The sequence below is a fragment of the Penicillium roqueforti genome (assembly GCF_015533775.1).
Source record: "Penicillium roqueforti strain LCP96 04111 chromosome Unknown scaffold_01, whole genome shotgun sequence".
NCBI lineage: Eukaryota > Fungi > Ascomycota > Eurotiomycetes > Eurotiales > Aspergillaceae > Penicillium > Penicillium roqueforti.
Genome location: NW_024067565.1, coordinates 2,759,898 through 2,772,421, shown reverse-complemented (window position 1 = coordinate 2,772,421; position 12,524 = coordinate 2,759,898). Strand labels below are relative to the sequence as shown.

General features: G+C 49.5%; 6 protein-coding genes across 6 annotated transcripts; 3 read left to right on the top strand and 3 right to left on the bottom strand.

Moving 5' to 3' along the window:
• Positions 1-153: 153 nt before the first annotated feature.
• LCP9604111_48 (uncharacterized protein) lies at positions 154-837 on the bottom strand (the record flags this gene model as incomplete). Its single annotated transcript, XM_039068363.1, has 1 exon — positions 154-837. One exon carries the CDS (start codon positions 835-837, stop codon positions 154-156), a length of 684 nt encoding a protein of 227 aa, XP_038932596.1.
• Positions 838-3,669: 2,832 nt separating this feature from the next.
• LCP9604111_46 (tyrosinase family protein) lies at positions 3,670-4,918 on the top strand (the record flags this gene model as incomplete). The annotated part of the gene is made up of 4 exons (XM_039068361.1): positions 3,670-3,812; positions 3,863-3,988; positions 4,040-4,162; positions 4,213-4,918. The coding sequence occupies 4 exons, from the start codon at positions 3,670-3,672 to the stop codon at positions 4,916-4,918; spliced, it is 1,098 nt and encodes a 365-aa protein (XP_038932594.1).
• Positions 4,919-5,486: 568 nt separating this feature from the next.
• Positions 5,487-6,572, top strand: LCP9604111_45 (putative GPI anchored cell wall protein (Dan4); the record flags this gene model as incomplete). The annotated part of the gene is made up of 2 exons (XM_039068360.1): positions 5,487-6,087; positions 6,142-6,572. 2 exons carry the CDS (start codon positions 5,487-5,489, stop codon positions 6,570-6,572), a joined length of 1,032 nt encoding a protein of 343 aa, XP_038932593.1.
• Positions 6,573-7,120: 548 nt separating this feature from the next.
• Positions 7,121-7,698, bottom strand: pex4 (putative ubiquitin conjugating enzyme (UbcJ); the record flags this gene model as incomplete). The annotated part of the gene is made up of 2 exons (XM_039068359.1): positions 7,121-7,455; positions 7,527-7,698. 2 exons carry the CDS (start codon positions 7,696-7,698, stop codon positions 7,121-7,123), a joined length of 507 nt encoding a protein of 168 aa, XP_038932592.1.
• Positions 7,699-7,906: 208 nt separating this feature from the next.
• On the top strand, positions 7,907-9,316 carry LCP9604111_43 (endonuclease III domain-containing protein; the record flags this gene model as incomplete). The annotated part of the gene is made up of 1 exon (XM_039068358.1): positions 7,907-9,316. The coding sequence occupies one exon, from the start codon at positions 7,907-7,909 to the stop codon at positions 9,314-9,316; it is 1,410 nt and encodes a 469-aa protein (XP_038932591.1).
• Positions 9,317-11,171: 1,855 nt separating this feature from the next.
• Positions 11,172-11,556, bottom strand: LCP9604111_42 (uncharacterized protein; the record flags this gene model as incomplete). Its single annotated transcript, XM_039068357.1, has 4 exons — positions 11,172-11,184; positions 11,235-11,400; positions 11,447-11,465; positions 11,521-11,556. 4 exons carry the CDS (start codon positions 11,554-11,556, stop codon positions 11,172-11,174), a joined length of 234 nt encoding a protein of 77 aa, XP_038932590.1.
• Positions 11,557-12,524: the final 968 nt, after the last annotated feature.

Here is a 12,524-nt window from a genome sequence, read left to right as displayed (position 1 = left end):
CATAACTGTCAGCTGGGCTGTATGTGTAAAAATATCTGTATTGGCCGCCTAGCACAATTTATACGGGGCCATGATTAACTACATAAACTAAATTACAATCCTCCGGTATGTCGGTCCGTATACTCCGACAATTGACAGATGCCTCCAGCAAAATCAGGCACAGAATCTTCCATATTCCGCACTAAGATGATCGGCCGTCACACATACCCAGGTATAGTGCTTCGAATCTCTGATCACGGCCGCACCCACAAAGTACTTGCAAACAGGCTGCTGCTGAATGACTGAGTTGATATCATCGGAGATCGAATCCCCCGGGATAGTCTGATCAGCGGTTTGCGACGCGCGGCAGAACATTTTCTCTCCAGCAGGATATGGTGGTGGAATTTCAACCAGTGTTTGATAGGCTGAAGGGGAGGATTGATAGAGGGTAGCCAACCAGTCGCGCATCTTGGTATTAATGTTACAAACGTGCATGTGAATTTGATTCTCCGTGATCGAGTAGGCTGAGTTGATAACTAGCGACTCGGTTTTTGGGTCGGATGCCGTCTCCTGCCCAAAATCCCACCCGTATCCAGCCAGGAGTTTGTGATTTTCTTGCAGGTTCAAAATGTCCGGGATTGCTAAATTCGTGGTCGCTAGTGTCGAGGTGATTTTGACCCAGTAAGGTGCGTTTTTGGAGCTTTGCAGACATCCACCATTCTGCAAGCAAAGACAGAGAGGTAGGTTCCAGATCCAACAGGATTTACAGAAGTCATTTGATTCTGTCAAGCAATGGTGTTCACAGTCATCCAAGTGCAGGTGTCCGAGTAGATGGCTCCCACAGTTTGGAGCTGGCATAACTGGCGCAACAGGTCCAACTGGACACTGTTTCTGGCATTCATTGTTGCCCCCCGCACATATACAATTATTCAAATCATTATTCAAGATCTGTTGACTTAGGCAATTGGCCTGCACTTGACCGGCGGTCCTTGGAATGAAGCCCAGATGCAGTGAAATGAACGCAAGTAGTGAGGATCTTTGGAAGAACATTTTTTGAAGTGTAATTGATGGGAGATGTTCAATTTTACTCAATTCCTATCGAGGACGGCTAGAAGATGGATTGACGAATATATATTCAATTTTTTCGCTCGTGACATCGCGCTACCTATGGTATTCCTTGGTAGAATTACTTTGGTTTTTCTCTTGATTTGAGAGAAGTATGGAGGAACACAATATATGACATGATGATGCGGCTGGAACATTCCATCGTGATGGATTCAATTGTGAGAACGGTGTTCAATATTATACTTCGTATAGGATAAAACCCATTTCCGAACATGCGAGATTGCTTAGCCATGGATGTTTCCCCAGATTCCCAGATCCCCAGATTATTGGAGTGGGTGTCGCTACCATTGCATGGCTAAGATTGGTTCATCACTTACTTGAAACGATGATAGCTATTACATCATCGGTAAAAGCTGCAATGAGCCGCAAATGGCAGGCTTTCAAATCTAGAGCTGTCTTATTGCCACCGAATATTTAAGAGACCGGTAAAAATCGAGAAGAGGTTCAAGAAATCCGCGAGATAATGTGGTGTATAGCGACGGAGGCCAGTAGAGTGGACTCTAGTGAAAGACCAGCCCACAAGATAACTTGGTAGCCAGTTGTATTCAATATAAGTCATATTGGCATCAAACATCCCCCACCTTTCCCTTATGAACCGGCCAATCCGCTTTTGGCACATCAACATCAGGCATGGAAGCAGTGTATATAATAGACCCAGGAAATGGGACCTTAGCGCCTTAAGCAAACCAAGCAAGTCATCAGCTCGCAGATGAAGGGCGGTCGGGCCTGAGGATTTTGTTCGAGTGTGGAGGGCTGGAAAAACGAAGATTTTCTGACGTTTATATGACATGCCGCAACGAATTCAATTTGACGATGGCCGGTGATGTTTGGAATTGTGGATCGGAGAGCGAAGAAATGGCCTTTGAATTGGGCGTTGCCAAGTCGTCGCACGTCAGCGTACCGGACCTCCGTAGCAAATCTCTGTATGATACGTCCTGGTCCTGGCGCATCTGCTCATCGTAGATCACCCCGTAAAATCGATCCCAGGGCAGTCCTGCAACAAGATCGGTTGATGATCTAGCCAGGGATCGAACAGTCTTGCAGTGTGTAGACAATGCGGCCAGGTCGACCATGCTGATCGCGTCTGTGATCATGACCGTCTTCCGAGCCCATAGTCTGCGAACTCGGGGACTAACCCCATCACGTCTGTATCGGTTGAGCGAAATTCCGAGTGAGGCATGATACGTGCTACCATCAATGGCATCAGAAACTGCTCATGTGGGCGTCATAAGGATGACTTATTCCTTACGGTGAACCAGGACCATCGCTGCGACAATCGCTCTAATGATATGGCCTTTTCCCACCCCACATTCACCTACATAAAACAGACCCTGTTTCCACATAGAAGAGTCATGAGGATTACTAGTACAGCCAAGGATGTCACACATAACCTTTTCCACAACAAGGCTTTGGTTTTCGTTTAGTGAAACGGGTCCACGGACTACTGATGTTAGGGAGGCGCCAGTTGGATTCTGACCAATTTCGGAATGGCGATTCGCCCGACAGACCGGTTGTAATTCAGAGGTATGAAATGAGTTGTTATTTGAGCCAAGTTGATTTCCAATCAACTTGGTCGTCCGTATAGATACTTTGGAGTTGATTCCGTCGGTGCGGTATTATCCCCATAGGCTGCTTCTCTGGAGAGGCAGCTATTAGTTCACATACAACCACCCTATATTCTATCTCTATTTCCCGATCCACCATTATCCCTAAGTATACTTAGGCAACTGCACCTAAGGGTCTTACAATTAGACGACTATATGGATAACGAGAAGCTAGCATTCAGGGACTAAATATACTTTTCCCCGGGGGTTATACCACGATCTAGCGTCTAGTAGGTCATATCTAGTAGGTCCAGTGGACAAACCTACCTTCCCGATGCGTAAGGGAATGTAAGCGAGCGTTCGAGTTTTATATCGTTTACTTAGAAGGACCCCACAAACTCCCTTACGGCCCTGTCGATTCCTTTTCCTTTCCATTCCTCTCTATACCTGTTATTTCGTTAAACAATGCACTTCTTCTGTTAGAAATAATCCAGCACGTAACAACAAACGCAGCTAATTTAAAATTCGACTAGAACACTCTCTTCCCCACCGCTAGATTACGGGGGCCAAGTATGCACATCAAATTCTGACAGTTCGCCTAGGTACAACATAGATCTGACGATAAAGCATCTCATAAACAAGTAAGATAATTGGCTTGGAGCGAGCTGGCTAGGTTTTGGGGAGGGTCTGCAGTGAACGACTAGAGCCCCTATCGCTTCATTTCATGCAGGGGAAGATGTGCATCGCCACTTATGGGGCATGTATGATGTAGGCACATTGGCCCCGAGTGACAGCTCACAACACTGACAGGCCTGGAACCGCATAGCCAAGTATTTTTGCAGTTCATTGAAAGAGGCTAATCTTAAATATTCCATCTACTTACAGATCATACAAGGGGTACGAGCAGGATTTATTGGCTCGATAGTGGGGGGTTACTTATAAATAGTGTTGTTCATGGACCGGGCAGGGAGATCCTGCGACAATTTTAAACGCAGATCGGGATTTTTGTGGGATTGACAGGATGATTGGTTTCTATCCGTCTTTCTTGGTCATTGTCTTGGGGACTTTGGTTTCGGCGGAGTCCTCCCTGTTCGGTATCGATATCGACATCTCCCTGCCGGAGCAATTGTGTGGAAGTCAGAATATTGCTGAGCGGAAGGAATGGTTTGTGTTTTCTGGTGTTTTCAGGGCCAATTGAGACTGATATTACATAGGGGAGAGTTGGAGCGAGCTGAGCGGATCGACTATACCAATGCGGTATTGTGTTTGCAAGGGAAGCCCCAGCATCTTCCAAGAGAGGAGTACCCAGGCGTGCGGAACCGATTCGATGATTTTGTGGCGTAGGTTCCAGCTTCATCGATGCTAGAGACCGAGTACTAATATACCATAAGCACCCATATCAATTACACACTCAATGTCCATCTGAGTGGTCTGTTCCTCCCGTGGCACCGTCACTTCCTCTGGCTCTGGGAGAAAGCCCTGCGAGACGAGTGTGGGTACTCTGGATATCTGCCGTAAGTGTCATTCATTCATTATGACCCCAAATTGTAATAACACGAACCAGGTACTGGAATTGGCCATTATGGTCGGAAAACCTCAAGGCCAGCCCGCTCTTCGACTGCAGCGACAGCTCCCTCTCGGGCGACGGGGAACACAATCCCGACGAACAAAACCTTTCCGGCGGCTCAATAACCATACCCCGAGGATCGGGCGGTGGCTGCGTGCGATGCGGACCCTTCAAAGACATGATCGTGCACATGGGCCCATTCGACCGCAACATCGTCTCATTAACCAAACTTCCCGCGCCAGGCTTCGATTACAACCCGCACTGTTTCAACCGAAGTCTGAACAATTTCGTCAGCAGCAACTACGACAACGAGACCATCGTCGACCGACTCCTGGCCGCGCCCAATATTTCCGATTTCCAAACCGTCATGGACTACTGGCCCGCACGGCCGGGCGGGGTGCTGGGCGTGCACGGCGGCGGGCATTTCAGCCTCGGGGCCACCCTGCAAGATCTGTTCACGTCTCCACAAGACCCGGCTTTTATGCTGCACCACAGTATGATCGATCGGACGTGGAGTATCTGGCAGGCGAAGGACGAGGGGCATCGGTTCGCACTCAACGGTACGAACCGAATTCTGAATCCGCCGGACGCGCCGCTTGTTACGCTTGATATGGAGATGGAGTTCGGTGTTCTTGATCGGTCTCGATCGGTCGGGGAGGTTATGGATCCGACGGGATTCCGATATTGTTATTCGTACAGTTAGGAACTAGTTCAGGGTGTTCTGACTCAAGTTGATATTATACTAATGACGCTCGAATCAGAGCTCCAGGGGAAATACATACCCCTTTTGCCGCTCAAATCTCCCAATGGAGTAAAAAGGAAATATTGCATGACAACACTTCTATTCTTGTTTCCACGGTTGCTATTGTTAGCCCCCTAAAGGGCTGAGACCCGGCCAATTATAGTGGAGAACGGCCTCTTTTTACTTTTGCGCTGTAGTCGTGGCCTGCACAAATATAGTACAAATATAGTATAACGTCCAAAATAGTTCACATCGGCTCTGTATAAGCGTTCGTTTGGGGCCGATCCGACATGTGTGACTGGTGAAAAAATCAGCCACGCCGATGATGCTCGGGTGTATCTTCACTAGTGCGACGGAAAATCAAGAAAGATACGAAAAATCGATATAATCGCCACTATGGGTCTTGGTGCTTTCTTCCACTCATCTTTCCCTAAAATCTCACCTTTGTTCTTTTGCTCTTTCTCCCCCTCTCTTCCTCGTCTTACCCATCCACCTTATCAGTAGATCGGCCGATCTTCAACTACTCACCATGCTGCGTATCAGCTTGCTTCAATTGCTCTTTGTGACGCTGCTCGCTCTGTCTGCAGTCTTCGCAGCAGAGTTAGTGCAGGGGACCTCGCAACGTGAGTCTCTCCAGGATGCCGACATCAAGGCAGCCTCGCTCCATGATGCCTTGCATGCTCTCTCCGCCAAATTCCGTCATGGAATCTTCCAGACTGACCTTCATGCCGCCGAAGCTCTGCAAGGTGAGGAACCCGTCATTGCCAGCCTGATGAGACTGGCCAAGCGCCAGGACAATGCTACTGCTAGCTCGGAGGCAACCACGCTGCCGGCGTCTACTGTGACTTCAGCCAGCGCCGAATCCACCTCTGAGCCCGCCACCACCTCGGCTGCTGAGACCAGTGCGACTGAGACAAGTACGCCCAGTGCGACCAGTGAGACCAGCGCGACCAGTGCACCCAGTACGACCAGCTCAGCCAGTGCGACCAGCGAGACTAGTGAGACCAGCTCAGCCATTGCGACCAGTGAGACCAGCTCGTCTAGCGCCGAGCCAACAACCAGCGCTCAGCCAACCAGTACCACGGCTAGCTCCACCAGTGAGACCACTGAGACCAGCGCCAGCTCTACTAGTGAGACCAGCTCCACCAGCTCTGCATCGGTCTCCACTGAAACCTCTACCACAGCCTCAACCTCCACCACTGCTCAGCCGACCACTGCCACTACGGCGTCCTCGACTACCACTACCGAGTCCACTCAGTCGACTACCAGTATCCCTTCGACTTTGTCCACTGCCACGAGCACCTCGTCCTCGTCCTCGTCCAGCTCATCCTCATCCACCTCGTCCACCACCAATCAGTCAACTACCTCTGCGCAAACCACCGAGCAGACCAGCCTGAGCACGTCCACCTTCAAGAGCACAAGCACCTTGCCCGATGGCAGCCTGAGCACCATCACCTCTATCACAGTCATCACCCCGACGGCCGCCCACAAGACCTCGACTACCACCGTCGGCAAGCCCGGTCTGCAAACCAATGCCGCCGCGATGGCTACCGGCATGGCTCGTGAGGTCGTCGCCATGGTTGGTGGCGCCGTCGTGGTCGCAATGGCCCTCTAATGGATGAACAATTCTTTGCCTTCTCGCCTAACTTGCATTATCATTTCGAACGGCGTTTTTCAGCACATCGCATTGGCTCTGCATCTTCATGACAATTGTCATTGTACTATCTCTCTGCATGACCCGTGACGACCCCTGCTCTTGTCTCTCCTTATTTTCTTGGGCGTTTATGGCTGGCATTCATTATTCCGCCGCATTTGACCTTTTGTTTCTCGGGTTTTAACAGCGGTCTCCAACATTTACAGCGCATAGCACACGCTAGTCTTCATGTGATTACTTTCAGTCTTAATCTTCGCTCTGAAATTGAAGATCATGCAAAAATTGTGCTCAATTATTAAACTCTTAGCTTATTGACTCGTTGATTCGTCGATTCATATGTAGGTAGATGCAAGGTATGCAAGATGATAGGAATGCCAAAAGTGAACTCCGTGGCTCAGAATGTGAGGATTCGGGGACTCGTATGTATAATAGGCGCAGGGTAGCCGAGACGAGATGAGATGATCGGAATGTGCAGAGCGGTAGGGTATGTCTGGTTCAAGAAACCATCGTCACCGTCCAACAGCCAGATCTTCCACCCACCGCTGCTCCTCGGTCAGGTACCGGACAACACTCTCATAACCAGCCACATCCCCATCGCGCAGTAGTATCGAAATCTCAACATTCATCGGCGAATCCGGATTTGGTTCGGTCAACAGCAGCTGAACAGCCTTGACTACGGCCGCGAGACCCCCAAGCGGACTCCAATCGTCATCCAAGAGCGACAAACAGACCTTGCCTGTGTCGAATTTGATATTCGGGTGCACGATTTTAGTCGTGAATTGGACGGTCGGCGGCGCATTAGGGTAGGTCGGCGGGACTTCAATAGTAAGGTGCCAAAGTCCACCTGTTGCCACATTAGATTGACTGCGTGGAATGACCCGACCGCAGATCGAGATCTGGACTTCGTGAACTTACCCTCGTACGGTGTTCCAACTGGGCCCTTCAATACAGCTTCCCAGAGTAGTAGATCAGCCTCATCGACGGGACGTAGGTATAGGAATATTTCATTCTCTCCCTCCTCCTGATAAGTCTCCAGCTCTTTCGAGAGTCGCTTTGCTGCCATAAAAGGAGAGGCCTGAGACTGCATGTCGAATATGGTAGACGGTATAAATTAGATGTGTATGGAAGTGCGCCCCCACGGAGTTGGGAAAGTCGGTCGGCACTGTAAGCACCGAGGTTGGGGAGGTTCTGGCCGGCCCATGGATCGATCATCCGAGGACACTCACGTGAAATTACTTTCCAACCGTTTCGACTGGCTATTGACTGTCTTAGAGTTCAACTGCTGTTAAATCGACATGCGCACTTCTCGCACTTCAAAAGACACGGCGAAGGTGCTGCAGGCCCTCTCGCCCCCTATCCGACGACAGACGCGTAGCTGCAATGTCAGCGCTTTGAAAAGTTTCGCCTACAACCCAAACGCGACTCCGACCGTGAAGATAGAACCAGAAACTGTCTCGGTGACTCCGAGTTGGTCTGCCGTCAAAAGTGAGGATGAATCTTCGCTCTCCGAGCTCTCCGATCTCTCTGAGGCCGACACGGCCGACATCGAAGACCTCCTTGAACCACCAACGAAGCGCCAAAGGCGCAACGCGAGCCTCATAACCACACGCGTCCTCAAACAGAGCGCAAGTCCTGGCAAACTACAAAAGGTCATAGTGAAGGATGAGCCTGATCAGAAACCAACACCGGCAAGACGACCCCCTGCCCGAAAGACCCGCGACGAAGATGGCTCGGTCAAGATCGAACCCCCGTCCAATTCGGAGACGATGTACAATATCGTGAAGGATGAGCCCGATCAGAAACCAACACCAGCACCCAAACAAAGACGACTCCCCGCCCGAAAAACCCGCGACGAAGATGGCTCAGTCAAGGTCGAGCCCCCGTCCAACTGGGAGACGATGTACAACATCGTGAAAGAAATGAGGGCAAACAACCCAACTGCACCGGTAGACACAATGGGCTGCTCAGAGCTATACTGGCGCGCGTCATCGCCAAGAGATCGTCGGTTCCAGACCCTCATCGCACTGATGCTCTCATCCCAGACAAAAGACACAGTCACGGCAGTAGCGATGCAACGTCTTCACACCGAGCTCGGAGATGGCAGCTCCCCAGCCCTAGACATCAAAGTCAAACAAGAGAACGAGGATTCAAAACCCACCGACAGCACCCTCAACCTAACCAACATCCTAGCCGTGGACCCAACGCGACTAAACGAATTAATCCGCACAGTCGGCTTCCACAACAACAAAACAAAATACATCAAAGCTACCGCCCTGATCTTGCGAGACCAGTACGGCGGGGATATCCCCTCGACTCCAGAGGGTCTCATGGCACTCCCCGGCGTAGGGCCCAAAATGGCTTACCTCTGTCTGAGCGCGGCATGGGGTAAACACTTGGGAATTGGTGTCGATGTGCATGTTCATCGCATTACCAATCTCTGGGGTTGGAATAAAACTAAGACGCCGGAGGAGACGAGGAAGGCGCTGCAGTCGTGGTTGCCACATGAGAAATGGCATGAGATCAATAAGTTGCTTGTTGGGCTTGGGCAGACGGTTTGCTTGCCCGTTAAACGTCGCTGCGGGGATTGTGATCTGGCGGGTTTGGGACTTTGTAAGAGCGAGATTCGAGGGCTTGAGCCGACAGTGAAGAAGGTGAAAAGCAGTCCCGCGGTTGATGAGCCGAAGGTCAAAATCGAGGCTCTTTGATTGACTTGTCTGCTTGTGGATTACTGGTCCATTTTCTACATTTCATCCTCTGGATAAGAGAAAGTGGCGTCATACGTTTTTTTTATAACGGTCTGATATGATTTTTCGTCGAAGAAACTCCAGCCTTTGAAATTGTGGCTTCGAATGAGAATTATCACATGGCGCACGGACCAGGCACCGCTAATCTTTCTTTGATTCAACCGTCGAAGACTCCTTTGTTTGGAAGGTTATGCCCACGGGGGCAGCCATGCTGTATTCCTGGGCCACCGTTGCCGCTGGTGGCTGTCACGCACAATCCTCAGTGCTTCGCCGTCGCCAATGACAGGTCACGATGGCCAACAGGCAAATGAGGATCTGTGCCCCAACCAACCCTGGAACCTAGGACGGGGCTGAGGAAGGAACCAATCTCTTAACTAGAGGGCGCCTCCTCCGAGACTTGCTTGAATGGCATTCTATATTCGGATGCTCAACGACCGGCGACTAACTTTCATAGTCTGTTACAAACGGCAGTCTTTTTGTGAAGCTCATGGAAGAAGATAACATCACTTGCTCGGCGCTGACGAGACATTTTGCACAAGATTTACCGGGAGGATTAAAGGGTCTATACAGAGGTTTACTATGTCAAGAAACAGTGGCTATCCTTAGGGAAAGCCACATAGAAAATACCATCTCTATTAATTAAGCCATCCCCATCTCTTCTGGTATCTGAAACTACAATCTCGCACCCTAGCCTAAGAATGGTATTGGAGGGCGACTCTTCACCACTCTTTGAACCCTGCACATCCTCAAACCCCTTTCTCCAGTCTTATCATGCTGTCGTTATACATCAGGCCGCGAAGGATTGTAGCCACGAGGTCTAACCGAGCGTCCGTGGCCTGACATGAGACAGCAACAGTTTCAGGGGTCAACCGATCTAGCTCGTTGATAATTCCACCTCCTAAAACCAGTCTCTTCCACCGACACAAATTTGACCATGTTCCTATGATCGGTATGATCAGCCCATATGATACGGGGCGCATAGCCGACACCTAGCAACTTCATATTGGTAGACTCCACGAAACCAAACGTAGTGGCAGAAATCTTGGCCCAATCCGCCATCCAAGCTCCCTTGTGAGGAGTACCCATAGATATCGCACCCTTGAGAGCACGGAATACACCCTGGGTAGGTGTTTATGGATTGTCTCGCGATAGTAGGTAGGGTCGCCTTCTTGCAGACTAGCCTCCTAGAGCCATGGGTGCCAAAAATGAGCGGGCGGGAAGATGCATTGCAGGATTCTCGGTCCGATGACAAATTATCTAGAAGATTTGTAGCGTAGTCGACCAGCTCATTCGACGAGACGTCTAATTTGGATATGAAGTATGAATCGCAGCCCCGTGGAAGCAGTTCCCTCGGCCAGGGCGTGGATTGAACATCGGCGGTCCAACTCTCTCGATCGCCTGTCGACCGTGAATGAAACAAATATCGAATATGGCACTAGTCCGGTCACACAGAACTGGCATGCCATTGGGAAGTGGGAAACCGAAAGCAAAGTAGGCATTTTTGCACTTAGAAGCGCTAGTATCCGTAGATCGTCTTTCCTTAGAGATATTACGTGCCAGATCAATTCAGATGAATGAGTGCGATTTGGTCCAAATACTAAGTACAAGAGGGGAAAGAAAAAGGAAAACTATTTGTGCGTTCTGTTCCCCAGTTTTGTACGTGCTCCTTTTGCAGTGGCAGGTACGTTCCCCTTAGATCATCACAAGGTACACCATATCGCTTGGAGGTTTGGAACTGTTGGGTCGGGAAAAGGCAAGGGCCAAATGCTTCTTGGCGACTCAGTTCAATCTTTGACCGGTTGTAATTCCGGGTAAATTAGGGAGATTTCCTAAACGCCGTTAGTAAATTGACTACTTAAACTCGAGGTCTTTAATATACTTTGGCGGTTCACCGGCATGCCATCTCGATTCCGTATATATAGTTCCACAGAACCACTCACGATTCCCGTTCGCGTTCGACGGTGAGATTCCACTCAATGAAAGCGGCAGCACAACTATCTCCGCGCTCACATCATTCATTAATGCATTCCAGAATTCGCTCCGATCTGACTCAAGAATAAAAGGCGGAAGATAGTCGTAGCAAGATCGAACCCCAAAATGAACTGAAGTGCTATAGAGTTTAGTAAATAAAAAGTCGATTGAGAGAAGCGTGTATGGTAACTCACTCGTGCCAACGCGTATATCAAGTTGTGCTTGTTCATCACAAGTCAAGACACCAATATTCCGCAAGGGATGGTTTTTGCTAGACAACTTCGGCTATTGGTGTTCTTTCGCTTGCATGGACGTACTGGCTTCCGATGGCCGCGCACACCTAACTCAATGTGACCATTCTGGACATCTCCGCCGGGCTGCCACCAATTAGATCGTGGGCCAGCACGCTATTATAGCTAATCCCGTATAGCGAAGTAACATATCTGGAAAGCTTATGTCGCGCGGCCCAGAAGAGTAGGAAAATGAATTCCTACCCAAATTGGTAGGCTGACGAAAGCACTAAGCGAGTAACCATAGCGACTGGGTTAATGGAGTACATGAATATTTTTGCGTCGTCTGATTGTAGTAGTGTCTTATCAGCTGTAGAAAAAGTTGGGAGCTTTGAGGGAGCACTAGAACTTTTTTCCGACAGACAGGGAGGGTCTTCAGCTGGCCACGAAAGTTCCTTTTGAGAGTGCCACCCGCCACTATGAATTTGATGAGGACGATGGTGCGAGGGCCCTCCTCTCCCGCCAGGCGAACTAATTCGGCCACCCGGTTTTCTTCTTTCACGGCAGCTTTTGATATGCCTTTTGTTTTTCCTTTGGCAATATGTATTGCAGGTATGCGACTGTACTCGACGAACCAGCCTCGCAAGTTGGCCTACGCTATTATTGCGCTCGGCCTTAGAATAGTGCATCACTGGGCGCTCCTCTAAAGATACGTTAGGAAGAGGTTAAAAAAAGTGAACAAAACCAAAAAGGCGATGAAACTTACAGGCCAGAGCAGTGCCTGTAAAGGACAATAAGACATTTTGGTCACGTGTATTGATAGATTGAATGATGCAGTTCTTGCGTGCTCCCCTAGACTGCCTTGTAAACATTGGAAGTGATAGATAGTTGGAAGGTAGTTGACATAGGATTTTAGAAACCTGATAGGTATTGGTGTCATGAAATATAGAAACGTCGTCTACCAAGTC